Genomic DNA, 22,080 nt, shown 5'->3' on the forward strand with positions numbered 1-22,080 from the left:
AATCCATTCATCAAAAGGCGGTGATCTTGGCCCGCTCCACTTTAACGAAGAAGAGGTAGAAAGCTCACTGGTTGACGGGCTCACGCTATCTGCTGATGCATCGGTGGCATCAACAGCTGGTGCTCATAGAATGTCGGTGGCGTTTAGCTCTTTTCTTTCTAGGTTGGGGTAGTCGTGTTTTGTCCGTAAACTTCAGTTGAGGTCCATTAGTGCGGCTCTCGTTGAAGATAAGTAACATCACTGGCTAAGTTCCGAGGTAATGATCTGATGGTCGATCATCTACTAACTGAGGACGAGGCAACTAACGTCCCCGCGCGAAGGAAGAAGCATTTATTTCCCTAAACCAATTATCGACTTGGTACCAAGTCTATTTTGCTTTCCGATGCACGAATAACTGTGTAGGCGTGGTCCAAGGCAAGATGTGTGTCGTTAATCCTGCATTTTATGACCAGCTTTCGCTACTTCTGCTTATCAACAGCACGAGAGTAAGGAAATAAAGCAAATCAGCTTCGGGAGTGTAGGCGACAACAACTATAATTCCTATATATGACAGGTTTGCCCTTACCCAACTTATATTAAAAATAAAAAGTACATCTTGAAAAAAAAAATCTTGAAAAAAAAATTACATCTTGAAAACTATAATTCCAACGGCCTAGGGACACTTTGACGTCGTATCACGAACAGTGTAGCGTTCCATTTTGAGACATTTGAGTGTGTGAATGATTCCCATTCACAGAGAGAAAACATTCACAGTTTTGTTATAGACAATACTGATTAACGTATCCGTGATCAGAAAGCTGAGCAGGCACTTTGATCCGTGGTTTACGAATAGTTGAATGATTCAGTATTTTTTGTGTACAAGCATTCGGGTTGCCATGAAATAGGCTTACGCGCTCAAAGAAAACAGTGCAAAAAGCCCTGAAATAGCGCCGTCTGTTGACTCTCGTGAAGAACAGCCACTTTTTTTTTTTTTTTAAACTGGAAATTCAAGACTATATGGCCAGAAGATCACTTTTCGTTTCAGTTTTATGTGGGTTGGCCACGAAAAAAATGTGTAGTCTTCTGTCCCCGAAGACACCCCAGATAGCGCGGGAAGACTTTGCGCTCAGCTCTGAATGTAGCCGCCCGCCTCTATCAAAAATAGACCCCAAAATTGGGGCTTTTTGTGAAAGAAATACCCCAAACTGGAAACTATCAGTTCCAAATTCGGGATTTATAGAAATATTTCTTTGATCCCTCCTGATTTTGGCATGTCTTATTGTAAAACCCCGTGGGATCACAAAAATTTAATGAGCTCGCGCGCAGAAATACGACAATTTGGTGGAATGCACCCTTGGTGCAAGAACCAGCGTGTGAACTACCACGCATGCGTACTCTATTTGGTTGCACTACTCTACATGGTTCAATATAACGTCACGCTTCAGTATTATTATCACCACTTCTGTGAACGTTTCCTATGAATCCCAATCCCCAAAATGAGGATAACCCTTCAATAAAAGGATTTTTTTTTACTGCTTGATCAGGAGTTTGGTTAAAAACTTGTGCACACAGTCTGTTGTGGCTTCTATCATTCGCCCATGTGCGCTGGCGTAAATTCGTGCCGGGAGCTGGGAGATGGAAATTTTGTGGGGGCAGGGGTGATATTTGAAAAGCCGGGGGTGGGGGGCTGAGACCATGTGGCATTGGAGGCCATGTTCCTGATACGAATGCTTCCGTAATTATAACATGAAACTCCTGCAGCAAAACCTTGTCAAAACGGCCTGTTTATGGCTCTCGAAATGTTCTTTTTTTAGTACTATTAACAATAAATTTGGGTTTTTGGATGCTCTGCCCGAAAAAATTCTCCCTGGTCAAAATGTGTGTGTGAGGGGGGGGGTTAAATAGGCCTACCCCCCCTCCTCAAGCCTATGTGCATGAGGTGCATTGAAAAACTGTTCGTGTCGGTCCCGATAATTTGCGCATTTGTGTCCCACACGATTCCTTGCTGCTCAATCGGCAGTCGAAATATTTCTGATGTCCGCCGATCGTTTTGTGTTTCGCGGTAACCTTGCAAAATGTTCAAATTACGTGTACAACGTAAAGGAAAAATGTTCCCCTCCCCCCTGCTACTTCAAAGGGTATAGATTCAATTAAAATCAACTGAACATCCGTCCCTTTGACAAAGCGTGGAGTGCTTACACACATTTGTCGATCACAATGTCACGTTTACGGGGGGAGTCCTGAGCATTATTCTGTTTTGTTTTTGTTTTTGTCGTGACTTAACGGACAACTCTCACAATACCAAAGCCAAAACAAATACGCTGTTACATTTATGAGTACCGTTTTCCCGATGAAAACGTGCAGTTATGTCACGTTTGTGAATCCAGTGCGATGTGCCATATGGTCAGATTGTAGAGGAAAGTCGCAACCGCTGCTTTGAAATAAATTGCCGTAAAATCATTCATCGCTGGTAATCATTGAAAAATAAATGACCACACTGATGAACAGAGGCTTAGCAAGGATAGGTACTTGTGTTTTATTCGCCTCCCCGATGAAACACAATTCATGTAAAACACTGCTATTGGCCTGACAAAAACTTGCATATTCGGCATCCAAAGTGACAGGGCTAATCGTAAACGAAACCGCAGCTAGCTACCGGTCCGAGTATGACGGGAACAGTCCATGCAGATGGAGTTCCATATCCCATAGCCTAAGACGTGTGATCGCTGTTGCCCACGAAGCATTAACTCCACCGCGGTAAACATACCGATTTTTCTCACTGCTACACTAGCAGTTGGCAGGTAACAAAACAGTTTCCGGGTTTCTTTTTAGCAGCCTGGCTTGTTGTCAACAAGAACATTAACCAATCATCACAATAACGGAAAACACACGAGAAAATGGCAAAATTTGTTCCATGGAAGTGGTTTGTCCACTCGGGTCAATGCAGAATTATGTCAACCATACTGAAGAGGAAAACTGTGCACTTACAAAGCTTGTCCAGGGTTTCTGTTGCAGACTACTACTCAGCGCGCCACAGAGCAGTCGCAAAGCTTCTCCAGACCTGACATTTGCAGAAGGACCCCCTCATGGGTTGAAAGAGCCAGGTTGGTAGGGAGTGTTTCTTTTGTTGGTAGCAACGCAACCGCAATGCGTGCATTTCACGGTCGTTTGTGTACCAGGGAGTGCAGTTCCCACCAAAGGAGCCAGCATTGCGGGGAAAATCGCGCCCTCTCTAGGTCCAGGTCAGGGTTCATTCTTAGACAACTTCATTTTTAATGGCGTCGACTGATATGTGTCAGTTATACAAGCATCATGTGACGGGCCGGTACACCCTTCGTCCGCCAGTCACAAATATAAAGATGATGTGTTGAGTGATATTTTCGAGCGCTTTATATCCACGACAACGAGGAAACAACTCGCAAAGCAACGATAGATTTGTAAACAGGAGTACCTTAATGTCCACGTGACGCCCCGATGCCATAGCAACACCAGTAAGTACTGGTAAAGCAATTTGTAGTCAGTTGTACAACTTGCACCATTATCCAGCAAGTTTATCGACTAAAACTTTCAGGGGTGGAAAAGGTCCGACATTTATAGTGGGGGCCTACAAAATGTCCGGATTTTGTAAGCAAAATACAAAAGCTAGGTGAAACGTGAGAGTGCATGATACATTAATTAAGAGAAATTTTATTGTAACCCTCGTGCCTATAGCGTATACATGTAAGAAACATAATTTTACACATGCATTCGTAAAAGAAAAACAGTTACCGATTTTAGCGCAAAAACGGGCCCGTGTGTTGCCGCAAACGCTGCTACACGACCGACCACGTGGCTGTCACAGCCAGGTGCCCTACCAACTCATCATCAGGACAATGATTTGGCTTCGGGGAACCAGATCTTTTGACTACTAATGAGGTTAACATGGGTTAGTTTCTTTGGAGCAACGGGCTGCTCTGGAGCGAGCAAGATATAAGTTTGAAAACCAGAGGCCCAAGACCTTAGTAGATTTTGAACAAACGAAATTGTAGTTCAACAAAGGAGAGATATCAACTACAAAACAATACAGCAAACCGAGACATTCAAAACATACGCGTGTCACTTCTTAGGGGCAATACGGGAAAGCGTGAATCACTTTGAAGACCAGAATTAGAACATGAAGTATTTCTTGATTCAATGCGAAGTCATCCCCAGAAATTCCATTTTAAGGGATTATTCTTTTAAAAAAGCTTTTATCATGTCGTTATATACATTATTGGTGTACGGAGGTTAGGTTAATACCGTTCTTAACTGAAAATGACATGTAGGCAGTCTTGGCTTTTTGTCTAACCCTTTGAGGGGTCAGACGACATTAAGCCATCTTCTTCATGATGGTGTGGGATTAAGCGTCAAATATGAAAGAAAGCGTTAGGTGGTAAATATACAGAAAATTAACTTTACTGACGGAATCCTTGAGCATCATTGCTCCCAAGCTGAACTGCTAAAGTACAAAATAATGCCATGGGGGTTTCTTGGTGTTCTGCATGATAATGCATGTTTATGTGCACATTTGACTGAAAAACCACTTAGGGTCACTTGCATATAATATCTTTGTACCCACTCTCCTGAAAATCCAATGCACACCATCTGTGTGATAAATGCATGCTTTGTGCACATTCAACTGGAAAACCAGTTGTAATACATAACCTCCAAATGATGTCCATATCTTTGTACTACTTCTGCTGAAACAATTAAGTGCATGCTGGTCATGCTATTACATGTCTTTGAGCCCATTCAACTGAAAATCTAATGCAAACCCTCTATGCCATTGCATGTCTCCGTGTTGGTTCTGGCGGAAAAAGGTTAGACGCTTGCTGTGTTGAATGCATGGGTAACTGAAACATGTGATGTATTACTCAATTCTTTGGAGCGGGCACCCGGTGGCACGTACGGTTGCTGAACACAGCGCACCAGGGTTGCAACAGTAAATCCAAAATATACATATGTCTGCCACCTATTGCACTTTGTCGATCAGTTCGCCTAGCTCCTTGATGGAAGGCAGGTAGAAGTCGGGCACCTTCTTTTGATCCTCCAGGGAGTTGCTAGCCTGGAAGTGCCGCGCTTCCTCCAGCGTGGAGATCCCAGTCAGGACAAAGAGGGTCTTTAGGCCGCAGTTATGGCCAAACGGGATGTCCGTGTTGAGGTTGTCGCCAATCATCACAGTCCGAGACTGGTCGACCTCCTTGATGCTGAAGAGATAAGAGAAATTTCTACAAGTGACCCATGTTCCATGCAACTCACCTTCAAAATAATCACTTTAATCGTGTTTTTAATTCAACTTTCAAACATCACATAGATTTTCACCCATCAACAGCCCAGGAATACACATACGTTTATTTTGAAAATCTTACATTTATGGATAAAGTTGATTACATGTGTATTTTCATGGTTACTGCATTTACTGTAATCCCCTAAAAGGCGTCTTACAGTAAATTTACTCCAACACTTAAATCCATCAACCCTAAAACTTCATCCAACCTCGGACCAACCCACTCTACAAACTAACCCCCAACCGATTGCAAACCTCACCAAACTGTACCCTACCTGATCAATCCTCTCTCAAACCCCATCTCCCCCCATGCTACCCTCATTCAACCCCCATCAGCCCTATCCCACCCCCAACCAGTGCGACCCTCATCCAAACTGCACCCAACCTGATCAATCCTCTCTCAAACCCCATCTCCCCCATGCTACCCTCATTCAACCCCCATCCAATCCCTATCCCACCCCCAACCAAGTGCAACCCTCACCCAAACTGCACCCAACCTGATCAATCCTCTCTCAAACCCCATCTCCCCCCATGCTACCCTCATTCAACCCCCATCCAATCCCTATCTCACCCCCAACCAAGTGCAACCCTCACCCAAACTGTACCCAACCTGATCAATCCTCTCTCAAACCCCATCTCCCCCATGCTACCCTCATTCAACCCCCATCCAATCCCTATCCCACCCCCAACCAAGTGCAACCCTCACCCAAACTGCACCCAACCTGATCAATCCTCTCTCAAACCCCATCTCCCCCATGCTACCCTCATTCAACCCCCATCCAATCCCTATCCCACCCCCCAACCAAGTGCAACCCTCACCCAAACTGCACCCAACCTGATCAATCCTCTCTCAAACCCCATCTCCCCCATGCTACCCTCATTCAACCCCCATCCAATCCCTATCCCACCCCCCAACCAAGTGCAACCCTCACCCAAACTGCACCCAACCTGATCAATCCTCTCTCAAACCCCATTTCCCCCCATGCTACCCTCATTCAACCCCCATCCAATCCCTATCCCACCCCCCAACCAAGTGCAACCCTCACCCAAACTGCACCCAACCTGATCAATCCTCTCTCAAACCCCATCTCCCCCCATGCTACCCTCATTCAACCCCCATCCAATCCCTATCCCACCCCCCAACCAAGTGCAACCCTCACCCAAACTGCACCCAACCTGATCAATCCTCTCTCAAACCCCATCTCCCCCATGCTACCCTCATTCAACCCCCATCCAATCCCTATCCCACCCCCCAACCAAGTGCAACCCTCACCCAAACTGCACCCAACCTGATCAATCCTCTCTCAAACCCCATCTCCCCTATGCTACCCTCATTCAACCCCCATCCAATCCCTATCCCACCCCCCAACCAAGTGCAACCCTCACCCAAACTGCACCCAACCTGATCAATCCTCTCTCAAACCCCATCTCCCCTATGCTACCCTCATTCAACCCCCATCCAATCCCTATCCCACCCCCCAACCAAGTGCAACCCTCACCCAAACTGTACCCAACCTGATCAATCCTCTCTCAAACCCCATCTCCCCCATGCTACCCTCATTCAACCCCCATCCAATCCCTATCCCACCCCCCAACCAAGTGCAACCCTCACCCAAACTGCACCCAACCTGATCAATCCTCTCTCAAACCCCATCTCCCCCATGCTACCCTCATTCAACCCCCATCCAATCCCTATCTCACCCCCAACCAGTGCAACCCTCACCAAACTGCACCCAACCTGATCAATCCTCTCTCAAACCCCATCTCCCCCCATGCTACCCTCATTCAACCCCCATCAGCCCTATCCCACCCCCAACCAAGTGCGACCCTCACCCAAACTGTACCCAACCTGATCAATCCTCTCTCAAACCCCATCTCCCCCCATGCTACCCTCATTCAACCCCCATCCAATCCCTATCCCACCCCCCAACCAGTGCGACCCTCACCCAAACTGTACCCAACCTGATCACTCCTCTCTCAAACCCCATCTCCCCCATGCTACCCTCATTCAACCCCCATCCAATCCCTATCCCACCCCCCAACCAGTGCGACCCTCACCCAAACTGCACCCAACCTGATCAATCCTCTCTCAAACCCCATCTCCCCCCATGCTACCCTCATTCAACCCCCATCCAATCCCTATCCCACCCCCAACCAGTGCAACCCTCACCCAAACTGCACCCAACCTGATCAATCCTCTCTCAAACCCCATCTCCCCCTATGCTACCCTCATTCAACCCCCATCCAATCCCTATCCCACCCCCCAACCTAAGCTCTAACAAGGGCTTCACTCAAACCTCCTTGAAGGGGACGGGCCATGGAGGGTTAAATTGACGCTATGGGATACTTTTAAACCGTCTTTTATATAATAAGTTAAATTAACCCCTCTGTTATGTCAGTAAATCAGCAAACTTGGCGTTTTCTATGTGCTTTTTCAGTCGTCGCCTGGGCTCTTCGCAAAAACTTATCGAAATCGGTCAATGAGGGCAGCAGACAAATCTTGGCAAAAATGTGATGACATTGGACGGACTCGACTTTCCAGACAAGAATGCATAGTTCCGGCAAGAAATTTGATCGGTCCGAGCAAGAATAATACTCTCAGCTCTGGCACATCCAATGCTACACTCCAAACTTCACACACCTAACCATTTGCCTGAAGTCTCAATGAATAACAATCCACATTGACTATTCCTGATTTATCAACTGTCATACCTCTGTTGTATGCACTCAAACAGGTAAGTGTTTGGTTTCCCCAAAACGATGGGCTCTCGCAATGCTGCAGTCTTCACTGCATTGATGATGCATCCGGTACCTACATGTATGGCATGCAAGGGGGGAAAAAGTTCAAAAAATTAAAAATTAACACATGCAGTTCTGGGAGATGCTATCCACAACTTGGGCAGGTTGGAAGACTTGAAAGTATGCAAGCTTTGGCAGATCAGGGAGGGGGAAGGACACTCCCCCGGGGACAGAGTCTTTTTGGTTTTGAGAAATCATTGGCTGGTGCCCTACACTGGGAACAAGGTACCCTAGTACACATCTACTCATGATGCATGTAAGAACCAATGTGGTGCCACTAAAAAGACAGCACTCCATTCTAGTTCGTCATTCTCTCCTGGGGCCGACCAGAGTATCCAGGTCCAAAGGTTGAATTCCCACTCGCTAGAACTTTCCCCTCAGAACCACTACTCTTCTGGAAGAGATCGAGCCTCCACCACATGAAGTTTCAAATCTTACTTTAAACCAAAGTTTCACTAAATGCCAAAACAGATGTTACATTTTTTAAAAGTGCATTTGGAACGGGGACTGATATTAAGCATGGTATGATGTATGTATTCCTTCGCTACACTAAAACACCCTGGTGAAAAGCTTGCTGATCATGTTGGACAAGTGAGTCTGTCTGCCAAATTCTACAAAGGGTTTGGTAATTCATGGGCTCAAAATCACCGACAATGCGGACATGTACAGACAAAAGTCCTGTGGATCCGCTTTTAACGTTCAATGATTTTTGGGCACTTTCGGTGAGATGGAGTTGACAATTTGAATGCAATTAAAATACTAGTTTTCTTAGAATTGAGGGTGTAGCCATGTTTTACTTTGATGGTACAAAGCCTGCAGGTGCTTAATGCACACTACGGTTAGCCAACTTAATACTGCAGAGAACTTGAGTGGGTGAGAGTTGTATGTGCTTAACTCCAGCTAAAGACTCAACTGGGATGTTATTAAGTTGGGATGGGGGTGGGGTGATGTGGTGACTTGTTTTTTCGGAGAAAAGAAAAGGCGGCTTCCAAAGTTTACCTGGCAAAACAATATCGTAACCGAGATGAGGGGGAAACCTCTTGTCACAGTTGGTTGCAAGGAAAGGAAGGTTTGGATTATTCAAGTACGACGCCGCCTTGAGAATCTTGAAATAGCTGAAGGTGCGATCAAACCCCACGCATACGGCCTTAACCTTGGAATTCAAAGAGAGAGAGAGAAAAAAAGCAAGCAGAGCGATGTCATCTGTTTCACAGGCGTCTTACCAGGCTTAACTACATGAGTTCCTGGGTAGTGCTTGCGACCATCCATTTCTGTGCCGACGAAAGGGACAGTGGGGTCGCTGAGGTAGCTGGCCGCTCTCAAAATTTTGACGTAGCTGATGTGGACGTCAAAGCTTACGACCACAGCCCTAACCTACATGTAGAGGAATTGAAAAGAGATTGGGAATGGAGACACGACAAACAAAACAAGAGTGGAAAGCATGGAGGTTTAAGTAACCCTAAAAGAGCCGGGAGGGATCCATTCCCCTCAAAACTGTATCCAATATCGTCACAGTACTTTTTTTCATGAATGTTGGAAGTTTTAGTAGCATCTTGCATTCTGCTTGACAACATCTTAAGAAAATCAGACATGCTGTTCTTATGCTCAGCGCATTTATCTGAGACAGGTCAGAAAAAATCCGAACTCGATGCTCACTGCACACAGGCCAAATGACCTTAACATCCAAACTCTCTTTCATATTAACAAGGAGAGTCTTTGAGTGCATGTCAAGTTTCAAAATGATTGGGCATGTCACAGCTGAAATCTTGTAGGTGGAACCCCACACCCCTGGCTGTAAGACGCCCCAAAATAAATCCGGCTCTTTAAGGGTTAAAGGTGAGTAGGTTAATTATGGCACCCACTCCCAATTGGGACCGCGAATTTACGAAAGACTTCTGGAAGACGGAGATGTACGTGCGGACGTGAACAGGGTTATTTGAACTTAGATTAATAAGGAAGAAGGATAAAATGGAAAGAGGGAAGAAAAATTATTAATTAGCAGCAACGTATTGAAACAGAAGTACAAATTGAAAGGCATTCTACTGCTGTTTGGAGTCACAAAACATGAAAGGAGGAAGTTTGAGAAAGCCATGGAGACACAATGATAAAAACGGAAATACAAACCGAACTCCTCAAAAAACCCTCCCCCGACCAAATTTTTAAAAAAGGGAGAAAGAAAACTAAATCAAGGAATATAATTGAACAGAAGAAACATGTAGAGGTATGGTGGGTCTGAAAGGACATCATACATTGCAAACGACTATGGAAAACATTGTAACAGTATTTAGTGCAAATTATTGTCACAAATAAATGTATTTGCAATGTGACAAATTTCATTGAAATATCTTATAACTGATTTGCGCAGGAAACCTTAGTTATGTGGCTTCAGTTCCCCTTTTCAACTCTCTCTAATCTATTCGGGATTAGTGCTCTGAGTCACAAGCACTCGACAGATCTGAGACCTAATCCTCCCCCATGGCCCTTTTTGGCTTCTCAGTCCTTTGAAAGTCCTTTGAAATTCTTCAAATGCAAATGGACACAGCCTGAATCCTCCAAAATCCTCTGTTACTTCTTGCACGTGTTCCTTGGAGGGGTGACCACTGCCTCCATCCTTCAAAGCCTCCAGCAATTCCTCTGATTGGGTTGAGGCGGTGTGAATGAGATACCCTGGAGCACTGTGGAGGATGGCCTGGATTTATGCATGGCCGAGCATAACCAGAACCAGGCCAAATCCACGACCTCGCCACAATGCATCCCACACAATCGGCCACACTAATATTGCCATTCGGCCTCAATCTTCCAAACTCCTCTAAACAGGCTACAGGATTTCAGGACTGAGAATGGTATTACAGGTCTCAAATCAAGCCTTCCTAGCCAAGTGCCCAACTAAAGAGGTACAACGGATGCCGCTACACAGCTACCGTGGCAACAGTTCCATCTCTGTCATCATTGACTGAATGTCACATATTTTTATTCGATGAGAACATGTATTTAACCGGTAGTCATTCCGTTGCGTTAGTGTAAAATACCAGTGAGCACTGAAACATACCTCAGGGTCTAGTGGTATATGTAGCCAGTCCTTCTGCGGTCCCACAACAGGGTCGGGCTGTCATTGGACAAACAAGGAAGATCATACGAAATTTGCTACATATTTCATGTACAGAGTAAGTCTTGACAAGATCGTATTCCAAAATTACATGTGTTGATCGGATTCATGTTAACTCTGGTGCACTTGGCTGTGAATGTCTTGTGACATCAATTGGCCTCTGCACGGATGATGTCAAACTTTTGTTTACATGTGAGCTTTTCTTTAGACTAGTTGGGGGAAGAGATGGTCCTTACTGCACCACAGGAAAGCAAAGCGGACGCCTAAACAAAGTGTGTCATCACCTGTACAGAAATCTGCCAATATAACGTGTACATGGTGAAATCTCATGAGACGATCCTTTCTCATCAAATCAGCGTTAGATTTCAAACGGGTGCATATAAGTCATACCTTCCGACACTGAAAAGTCAGAAACAGTAAAAACCCATTTTCCAAGCCAGTAGCAAAATAATCAGCTGCCCAAGAAAAGCTACAAGTATACATGTATGTACATGCACATGCACACACGTGTGCATATTTTGTATGTGTAACAATTGCCATTTTGACATAGCAAATAGCGCCCTCTTTTTTCCTGCAATAGCACTCTCCTTTGCCAAGACTTTTTAATTTTTTTGTTCTTTTTAAGGAAATCAGAAAGTTCTGGTTTCTTGTGGTCTAAAAACTTAAAAATCTGGACAGTTCTTACTAAATGGGAACAACCGACAGGCACAGTATACTAATTTTCCATTCACTTTTCCCCGGATTCTAATCTGACTGAGCGTGTGAGCTGCCTTTACCCCAGGTCCCGTGAAGCTAATGCCATACTCCGTCAACTCCTCCTTCAGGCCCTCCTCCCCGATCAAGTAGACCTTGCCCTCAAATTTCAGCTTCTCCTTCAGGTAGTGTGCGGTGGCAAAAGACGTGCAGAAGATGTGGTCCTTGATAAACCAACAAGAAAAAACAGACATGGTAGACTGCGCTTCTTAATAACTCCCAAAGATACCAGTGTGAACCTTCTGGCAAAACCAGTCAAAAGTCACCAGCACTCCCAGATAAATGTACTGCACCTGTTCCATTCGTTTTGAGTTGTAAGACTTAACCCTAACTGCCCAAAACCTGCCATACTCCAACAGCAGGTTTTGTGAGGTTTTGGCAGGTTTGGTACCGTACCTGAGGAACTTGTTGTTGAATTTTGTGAGACTTGGGATGAAAGGCCCAGGATTCATTGTGTGCAGTGTCTGGCTTGCTGTACCAATTGTTGGACTATGCTTGATTTTGTCAGGTTTGGTACTGTTCAGTGCAAGTCATCCTATACTGCATAGACCCATCCATACCATATCACTCAAACTCCAACGGGCTCATTCTGTTGGAGTTTATCAGGTTTGGTACATTAACCTGCATGTACAAGTACATGAACCTGTTGGATTTTGTGAGGTTCAGTATGCTTTCTAGTGCAGGAGCCTAGGGGGTTAGGGTTAATGTAAGCACACCTTGTCTGGTGGAATCAGATATTGTTCAGTAATGTACGTGTACTCCCAACAGACCCCTTCAATGGCCAAAAGGTACTGTGTTGGGTTTTCCCCAACCAAAATACACGGAAATGTACATGTAGGTATTCACAGTTCCATGCAATATCACTACCCCTGTCGCCATCGAAGGGTGCCACTGCAAATTATACACGTATATATGTAATTGGCAGTGCTGTGATGCTGCTTGAAGGCTGAAGCCAAACTGATACTCCAGTTTGCCGTATTTTGTTTGTGGTCAGTGATTAATATTTGTTGACGATTGGGGCTGCACGTTAGTGATGTGAGGAAAATGGTACTAAGCGAGAGATTCAATGTTGCATGCCCGTCATGCCACTGTGCGTGTTTGTACAGGTTTACTCCAGTGAATCAGTGCAGACTGTCGACAAAGGTGAACCAAGTTCAATTCTGTCGACTGTCATCCTCCCTGTTAGCGTCAATCATAATCAAGTGTTTCCAGATGATTGCCTGTCGTCGGAAACTGATTTGTAATGCTCTCTGCATGTCTTTACATCAGTACTAAACCTGGCAATAGTTTTTCCTTTCATAGGGAAGCTTAGGTGCATGTACATGCATCGGTGCACTCCATGTTGATCACATACCTTTGGCACGCTTTCAAAGCCAAGTTGGGTGAATTTCTTTGCATACTGACTCCTCGACTTGGTGCTGTTGTTTGTGATGAAAATTATCCGCTTTCCCTGAAAAGAAAAGTAAGCAAAAGAACACAAAGTCGTACCCTCGAATGGAAATCACATTCAGTTAATTGGATTCTGAAGACGCCTTAGACCATGCAATTTTTTGGTTCAATTTCTGTCATTGCTTGAGCCTTATTCTGTAATCCCAGGTCACTTTTGTCCGAAGTCAATACATCTCCTCAAAGACCTATGCATGTACTTGCATATACTGTACACTGTATATAGACTACAGAGATAAAGAAAATCAGCAATTTAGTTTCAGAAGTGACGTTTATTTTCATGCAGCACCCAAAATGTAATGAAAATGCCCTTTTCTAAGAGTATGTACATAGGGCCTACCGTAGATTCATAGCAATATTTCATAATTTTAATATCAAGTACCAGCGAGATTGGTCAGTTTATCCTAACTTGTAATTAGTCCTTTCACGTGTAAGTCATTTTCGGTTTTGCTTCTTTATCTGTTTTATAAATTGCAAATTGTCCATTAGGATGGAACCAGACTTTTTTTTATTGCTGTGCTTAATACAAGCAGTGCCTTACATGTAGCAAGCCCACACGTAGCATGAACTCTGAAGGAACTATTTCTATTGTAAGGAAACTTGGGTGCAGGTTGCAGCCCCCCCAAATTGTCCATTAGGACAGAACCAGACTGTTTATGATTGCTGTGCCTACAAGCCGTATGCAGCAAGGTATGAGACGGAGAGAACCCCCCCTGCTTTGTGTTGGTCATTGTCTCGCAGGAATCTGGGGAATTCCTTTCAGACATCTTGGGGGGATGTGTTAAGTAACAATAGTCTGGAATGTGTATAGGGATTGGACATGTTGGGGGGGGTACCCCTCGGTCTCATTTCTTGCTGGGTTTACTACAAGCGGTGCCTTGGCAAGCCTAGGTGTCCTGAAAGCTTGAATACTGAAGAAACAATTTCTATTATAAGGAAACTCAGGTTCGAGTTGCAGGGACAAAACTTTGTCCCAATATCTGAAATGTTCAACATGTGTATAGTCCCACGACTACGATACACATGTACATACATGAAATTAGGGGTCCAAAACTGTGGCATTTTTGTGTGCCTGTTACATCTGACCTTTGTTATTTGACATGGAAATATCACAAGAATTGATTTCAAACTATTACTATTTGTTTGGCAGGTAATTTGCATTAATTGCATTAATCCTTGGAAATTTGAAAATGTGTTCTGACCTTACAAAATCATGTGTCAGATGTGACAGGGATATGAAAAAAAAAATGGACCCCTAATTTCTGGAATTACCCTTCTACGTGTCGTGCCTGTGAGTTGGCTCATGCGCTTAGCCAATCACAGAAGAATGACAGAAAATAGGCATTGTGATGCATACCTGAAGTGACCCATGAAATCTCTGAGTTTTGAGGCAGACAAGCAGATGCCCACCCAAGTGCCAACCAGTGACATACATATACATGTGTGGTCTTGGGTCCCCAGTTGGGGGGGGACACGGGAATTGTTTTTTCCAAAAACAACTGCCCACATTATTTCATCACAACCTAAATGCCGACGAAGCTGGGAATACAGTTTCTGACATACTGAAGCAGGTAGAAGGAAAAAGGTCACATGATTTTTCTTGGGGGCATGGGGGGGGGCCTGATCCTCCTCACCCAACCCCCCTTCCCATCTGATCAGGTTGCCAGTCTGATCTTCACGGCCACTCACCAGTTCTTTCAGCTTCCTCAGCGTCTCTTTTGCGCCTGGTATTTCATCAGTGGCATCCCATATCACCCCTGCAAACAATCAATGGAGAAAAATGATATTGCCAGGGAATAGTAAGATATCGACTGGTAAAGAAGGCAATAGTTCATGCAATGAAGCTGGTTTGAGGTTCAGCATGTATACATGTAGCCCTAGGGGAGTACTGTAGACAAACACAAGCTTCCAGTTGCTGTTTCTTCTCAGAAAGGTGGATATTCACGATACCATTGCCATGAAAAAAGCACAATATTTGACTTACATCATGTGATGTATTCAAAAGCAGGGCATGCCCTTTCCCTTTCTGTGACGGGAACCAAACTCTTGGAGGCGCGCTATTGTGGAACGCCCATATTACAAATTGTAAAAAATAAACAAAATAAGCAAACATTAACAAACTACGCGTGTCGTAAATTTTCTGGATTCGTTCTTTCTATGATCATCTATCTACTTAGAAATCAATGACACCAGTCTCTAATGGCTGAATTTACTTCCCCCAAAAAACTTAAGGTGGCGTAATTACATCGCAGACATAATGCTTAGAAACTCCGTGTTTGGCAAGCGGGAAAATCCACACATGACGACATCTGGGTACGTGTACATTTCGTTCATTCCTTTTCCGATTTGAAAAGGAAAATCAAACAAGTCGTTTTTCGATTTGAATATGAAAAATGGGGAAAAACACGAAGACGGGTTTTGTTTTTCTCGTTAAAAACGAAGGTCATATCGTTTTAAATTTCAATCCCAATTTTGTTCCACTGCACACGTCACGTAATTTCGCGGAGGACGTGTCACGGACGTCTCAGCTCGGAGCACTGCTCAAGATGAAAGTTGCCTTTGTACATGCAAGAAATTCCCTTGTCAGTTGTTCCTCCTTTTATTTAGAAGCAACGAATTCCTCGTATTCCTCTCGTTCAGCCATGTTTGAATTGATGGCTTACAGAGACATTTCTAACATTACACAATGAAAAATGAAACCATTTTTCATTCTTAAAAATTGGACCAACAGATTACGTTGGTGTTCGTTCTCACATTGAAAATGACAAAAGAATGTGATTATCGTTTTTTATTTTTAAATGAAAGAAGATAAATGCTCTGTTGTCATTTTTTAAATTGAAAAACAAGAAATGACTCGCTTCTTCGATTTCCATTTTTTGCTTTTAAATTGGAAAATGGAAAACGACTTGGTCTTTTTTTTTATTATTTTCGTTTTCAATTAGAAAAACGCATGAACAAAATGCACATGGACCCACCTGGCAAGCGATGTTTTGTTTGGCAAATTCCACGGTGTGTTTGAGCGAGCTACATGTATACTCCTGAGCGCTCGAACGGCTAGAGTAGGAACCGAGGGTCAGCAAGATCTCGAGAGTATACTCTCGCTATACGGGAGAGGGTACTCCTGCACCCGGGTGTAATGCGCAGGCATCCTACTCGAATTAAAAAGGAGTAACCACACGAATGCACCCCTAAGCGTCGCTGTTGAAGCATGGAAGAATCCATTTCCAACGAGGGGCGTTTCGGCATATTGGCAAAAACAAATTTTATCTTTGGAACTGGAGTACAGCAGCAATCGCCGAGTTGAGAAAAAGTACCTCTGGGTTGTAGTTTTCAAAACGTGGGGGTGTAGTTAGCAGGTATTTTCCAGGTATAAAAAAAAACCAAAAACCCACAAACGTCTGTTTCGGAGGTAACAAGGCTATTTGTGTACGGAAACCATGTTACGTCTGTACCCTGAAACTAAACAGACTCACTTACGAAAGAGGGGTAGATAACATAAAAACTATATAGTGAACTGTCGAGGGTTAATATGTGAATATGTAAAGAATATGATAATGTTCACATTTACTTTCAAGCCACTCTCTGTTTCTTAAATGTCCATTTATTTTGACACAAAAAACCTGGTGTTCGATAACTGAAAACCACTTTTTCATGCTTTATGCTGCGAAAAAAGCTTCCACAAATATAACCAAATTGGTTACGTGTTCATATTATGATGTATAACTGGCTAATTATTTGAATAGCCATGTGGTTTATTCCAAAGTCTTTAGACCACAGGCAAATAACCAGGCGTTCCCAACTTCACGGAATGACCCATTATATGCACGGTCAGTGAGAAGCCATTGTACATTACCTGCCCACATGTTTCAGTGGGTTGATAATACATTGCACATTATCATTTTGTGATCCAGCATGCTACGGTATGTATGCATGCAAGTACGTTTATCGAGCAACTTCAACATCACATTCAGGATTCTGCAGACAACGAAACAACGTGACCAGGCGCGACGAGCCAGTTCAGTATTTCAAAAAGGCACAAAGCACAAAATTCGAGTTGGTGATCGGGCCATGCTGGTAGGACTGCATGGCAGATGCATACTCGAAACTCCTGTTCCAGAACAATGCCCTTCATCACTCGGGCATGCATGCGCTGTTGGAAGCACGAAGGGGCTCACTGAGCTCTTCTGGTTATCCAATCAGCAACTCAAGACCGGCAGACAAGGGCAAAGACAATAGACAGCTGAAATGCTAATTTGAAATGTGACCTCAGGCCAATATCCTATTCCCAAAGAGATAGAAAATTACAGGTGAACATATACATGTATGTAAGGCCTACTGCCGCTAGGCAGGAGCTCTGCCCACATTATACATTACAATATGGTCGGCAAAGCATTTTGAGGAGATGTCTCAACTGTAATGGGCAGACAAGCTAGAACTGTGAACCCTTATGAGGAACCTGTGAACTCCTCACAGGTCTTAGAAAGAACTCCATACACATGTTGTACATAAGTGGATGGCACTTGATAAAGTACATGAACCCTATGCACAAACCCTACGAAACTGGTCTGAAGGACTATTTGGGGAGGGGGGAAACAGGTTAACAGGAGCTCAAATGCAGAATACCCCATCACCCCGCATGATCAACCTCATAGTCATGTACATGTACGGGTCAAAGTGTCACATTCTTCTCAAGGGATTTTCACCTTGTACCCATGTAACCAGTCACTCCAGGGGTCGGTTTTTTTTAGAGTGGTGGGTTATTCCGCCATTGCTCCACAGAAAGGGCCCCTTCCCATTTCATGCAAAAAAAAAGGGTTTTCCCTGGCACAGTTATTCTCAACAAGCCAGACATGATAGCCTCCAACCTGTAGTCAATCATGTAAAACAGTGCTAAAAAATCACCCCCAACTTATCTCCAATGACAATGTAATCAACGTCCTCATAATTTCAAATGATTTGCAGGTGTTTTAATGTCATACATGTACGTTAGACTTGTAAACTAAATAGCATCATGCATGAATAGATCCTCATGACCCTAGACCTGTAAACAGGGCCCAATGAATACTCCTCTGTTGTATACTTGGCCCTGTCCCGATTCATCAGTTCATAGGGACTTCTTTCAAACATTTTTATCCAGGACATCTTTGGGCATCCGCTTGATTTTATGAGCTGAAATTGCACCGGTATGTTCACTACTTACGGGGTAAACTATCCCTAGGTTGCTAATTGCAGAAAACTTGCCTTTTTTTTTTCTCCTTTGGTGGAAAAATGTAGCCTTTTTTGCTGTTTTCCCACTCCGGACAAATTTTGCCCCACTTGCACAAAACTGACGGCTGTTTCGTCACTTTTGTGTCACGTCATAGAGAGCGAGCCGCGCTACCAATGATTTGCCACAAGTGTGACTGGACAGGGAACCAGCCATGGGCATTGCGTATTAGCTTACTCAAATTAACTGGTACTCTCACAGATCTGAACAAAATTCGTACAGTAAGTGCTGAAGTCTGTGTGCAAACTAGTGGTGAACGTAGGCCTACCGCCGTACCGGTGCAATTTCAGCACATAAAATTAAGCGGATGTTTAGTTATGCTCCCAGAATGTCCCGGATAAAGTTTTCAAAAGAAATCCCTCTTAATTGGAACAGGGCCCAGTATACGACGGAGGAATATTCGTTGGGCCCTGTTTATATGGGTCTAGCCTTATCAAGGTCTCACCGCATCATCATAATGTCATCGGTCATCACAATTCACAACCCCCAAAACCAAGTTATTGATTAAACATTAAATTTAAACGGGATAGCCATTCTGCCAGTCACATGGAAATACCTTCTCACACCACACGTATCTACTCACCATCGCAATCAAACAGAACCGTGTCAATGGAATCCAAGAATTTTTTAGCATGTTCCTCACGTAACTCCCTGCAAGCCGCCATTATTCAATATGAGTGACTGCGCCCTCGCGTGTCGAGATGGTTCTGAACTTGGTCTCCGTCTCAGGCGTCGTGTATTATTATTATTACATATTTCTGGTTAATGACACCAAGGATTCCTCAAAAGCGCCCTTGCCACTGTAGCTCAGGCCTGAAGAAACCTGTAGAGAGGAGACAATGTGAAGCAGTTACAGTTTTAGAAGTGGGAGGAAAACCCCAAAGGAATATTCTGGGTAAAACCCACGGAATCAGGTAGGGACTGAAAACCACAGATCGTATAGCGCCGCGTTTGCTGAAAACCCAATCTACATGTGGACCGGGCCGGGATTCGAACCCGGGCCAAAGAGGTGGAAGGCGAGGAAAGAACCACTCTGCCAACCTGACTCCTGGTGTAGGAAACCAATCCTCGATTGTGGGCCTGAAGCGGTTAACTTAAATTGAAGTACTGTAATGTTTGGCTCTTTTGCATTTCAACTGATGTTTTGTGGCACTATCAGGCTTACTATTGCGCTTACAACCTCAAAGTCAGGAAGTAAAAAAAAAAAAACAGTTGAAGCCCAAGACGGAGCCCAAGATGAGTATTGGCAAACGGCCGCGGTTTCGTCTCCAACGCTAATCTTGGGCCAAGACGGCAGAACTCGATAGTAACGCGGACTCGATTGCGCATGTGCCGCGTGGGCCGATTTCTATTGCGCCCTCTCGACCAATCGACGGCTCGTTCTACCGTCTTGGGAATCACCTACAAGCCCTTTAACTTTTTTCTTTTCTTTTCCTCGCGTTTTCCAGAGGAACCAATCAGCGCCTGTATGTGATGAATATGGATCCATGACCGGCATCACATGACCTATCACGCGATATAATGTACATGTACAAGTTAAGTACTACTATACGCGACGCTGAACTTGACGTGGTACTAAAGTACCATGCCTACTCAGTGTCACCGTTGACAACAGCCGCGATCGATGCATTGGAATAAGAAGCGAAGGAGTATGCCTGTAAAAGACTTCCTCTTTTCACTACTTTGACTTTAGAAAAATATATCATGAGGATTGATTTGCGCCCGCAGTAGCCAAGTTCCAATATGCTGGTAGTGTTGTTGCCGCAGATAGCCTATGTGGGGGAAGATGTCCTGAGAGCAGAAGCACCCCCTATCGCTTGAAAAGAGCTGTAGCTACATGTATTTGTGACTACAACGGTAATGTTTCATAGTGGTTCGTGAACCAGCGATGCGCAGTACTCGTCCGTTCCATGGAAAATTTTGCTCCCTTTGCTTCGTAGGTATAAACGGGTATTTTACGCGTTTACAAGGCACAGACCGGGTGCAAAAACGACTCACCAACCACCTCCCGAATCCGGAGAGCACTTTCTCCACATGATTATCGCATGCAAATTCCAAAAACGTTATTTAGAGCCACAGCCCATCAAACTAATTTTGGATATGAACCTATTCAGTATTTCAAAATAACAAGCAACAGCAGCAACAAAACGTCATTCATGAAGGTCCCGCTAATTGGGCAGGCCTCGGACGCGCCTAATTTTGAACATGCGCTGTTGGAATGTCCAACTGGCTCACTAATATGCACATGAAAATGCCCGTTAGAACGCGTGCAAGGTGAAATACAGCAGTGAAACCAGGTTTTGGGGCCGTTGGCTCCCTACAAACAAAATTGATATTGAAACTGTCAAGGAAATTAAACTCAAATGAAAATTTAATTAAATTAAACAAAACATATTAACCAAAAATTAAAATTACTCAGTAAATGCAAATAAAACAAACAACTAAATAACTTCACTAGACAAAGTGTACATTGAACGGTGATTGGAATTTAATGGGCGTTAAATTCTAATAAAACATTTGACTTGGAAATAATAGAGAATCGAAAAAAATTGTTTCTTGCTGAGCTTAATTAGATTTGATTGTGCGTCAAGCTTGTGTTCAATGTTTAACACAACGGTCAATTTCAAATTTTATGTCCAACTCTGATTCCAAATCGGACTCAAATGAATATAAATCTCAAATCAAGTTCCAAGCCAGACTTAAATGAAATAAATTATGTAACTCAAATCATATTAAATCTTCATCCCCAAACTAATGAAACTATAATCTTCATCTTTGATATCTCCCACATCCAATCCATTTCCAACTTCGATATCTTTAAATTAAATTCAAATCAAAACAACTGCTTTCTTTGAACCAGGATAACCAAATGATCTTTTGAGATTGGCCAACCGTTCTTCTATTATACACTGTCGGAAAAGTGTCTGGTCGTCCCTTGGAGTTTTTCTCCACAGACTAATTGCTAGCTTGCATGGTCTGGAGAATTCCGCCAAGTGGACCGGCGCCATTTATTATTTTTCTTCTGGCTATTCAGGGGAAACCCCGACTTAGAAGGTGCCTATTTCTGAGCAGTAAGGGACATGTGACGAAGATGTCAGATGTGCATTGACAGGAATGGTGGCCATGTGGAGGACTTAGCACATTAAACTGATGAGGTAAGTAGCGAAACCAAAGCAGATAAGATCGATTTGGGTACATTCCTTGTTTTCAAGAATGTGTTCTTGAAAACAAGGAATGTACCCTCAACACTGGTCTAGTTTGTTTACTCATCTGTGTCAATAACATCACAAGCTGTATACCATCGCATAGAGGGCATTCTGCCCTTTCTATAGAGATCTATTTCTCTACCCCATATATAAAGTAGTTTTGCTATTAACGTAATTTTTATCTCGGTATACTTTTTATGTGGACAACTTGTATGTAAAG

General features: G+C 43.7%; 1 protein-coding gene across 2 annotated transcripts; it reads right to left on the reverse strand.

Annotated features, from left to right (window-relative positions):
• Positions 1–3,646: 3,646 nt before the first annotated feature.
• On the reverse strand, positions 3,647–19,919 carry pgp (phosphoglycolate phosphatase). 2 transcript variants are annotated; one of them, XM_087130708.1, is made up of 9 exons: positions 19,696–19,919; positions 19,238–19,477; positions 15,078–15,145; positions 13,297–13,392; positions 11,966–12,106; positions 11,133–11,189; positions 9,083–9,236; positions 7,997–8,096; positions 3,647–5,204 (listed from the first exon to the last, which is right to left on the reverse strand). In XM_087130708.1, exons 2-9 carry the CDS (start codon positions 19,317–19,319, stop codon positions 4,970–4,972), a joined length of 933 nt encoding a protein of 310 aa, XP_086986834.1. In that variant the 5' UTR covers positions 19,320–19,477; positions 19,696–19,919; the 3' UTR covers positions 3,647–4,969. The 2 variants fall into 2 exon arrangements, with proteins under 2 accessions (XP_086986834.1, XP_022083752.2); XM_022228060.2 differs by lacking the exons at positions 9,083–9,236; positions 19,696–19,919 and adding an exon at positions 9,307–9,457 and having other exon boundaries at positions 19,238–19,464.
• Between the last annotated feature and the right edge of the window lie 2,161 nt (positions 19,920–22,080).

This window comes from Acanthaster planci, linkage group LG20 (assembly GCF_054643075.1).
Source record: "Acanthaster planci isolate LZ-2023a linkage group LG20, COTS_SCS, whole genome shotgun sequence".
Classification (NCBI taxonomy): domain Eukaryota; kingdom Metazoa; phylum Echinodermata; class Asteroidea; order Valvatida; family Acanthasteridae; genus Acanthaster; species Acanthaster planci.

What these genes read in the sequence shown, in the direction of transcription:
- pgp (XM_087130708.1), bottom strand. Translation starts at nt 19,319, where the DNA reads ATGGCGGCTTGCAGGGAGTTACGTGAGGAACATGCTAAAAAATTCTTG. An exon ending in TGAGGAAGCTGAAAGAACTG is followed by an intron (nt 13,393 to 15,077) that starts GTGAGTGGCCGT and finishes TTTTCTTTTCAG; the next exon opens with GGAAAGCGGATAATTTTCAT. An exon ending in TTAGCTTCACGGGACCTGGG is followed by an intron (nt 11,190 to 11,965) that starts GTAAAGGCAGCT and finishes GTCCAATGACAG; the next exon opens with CCCGACCCTGTTGTGGGACC.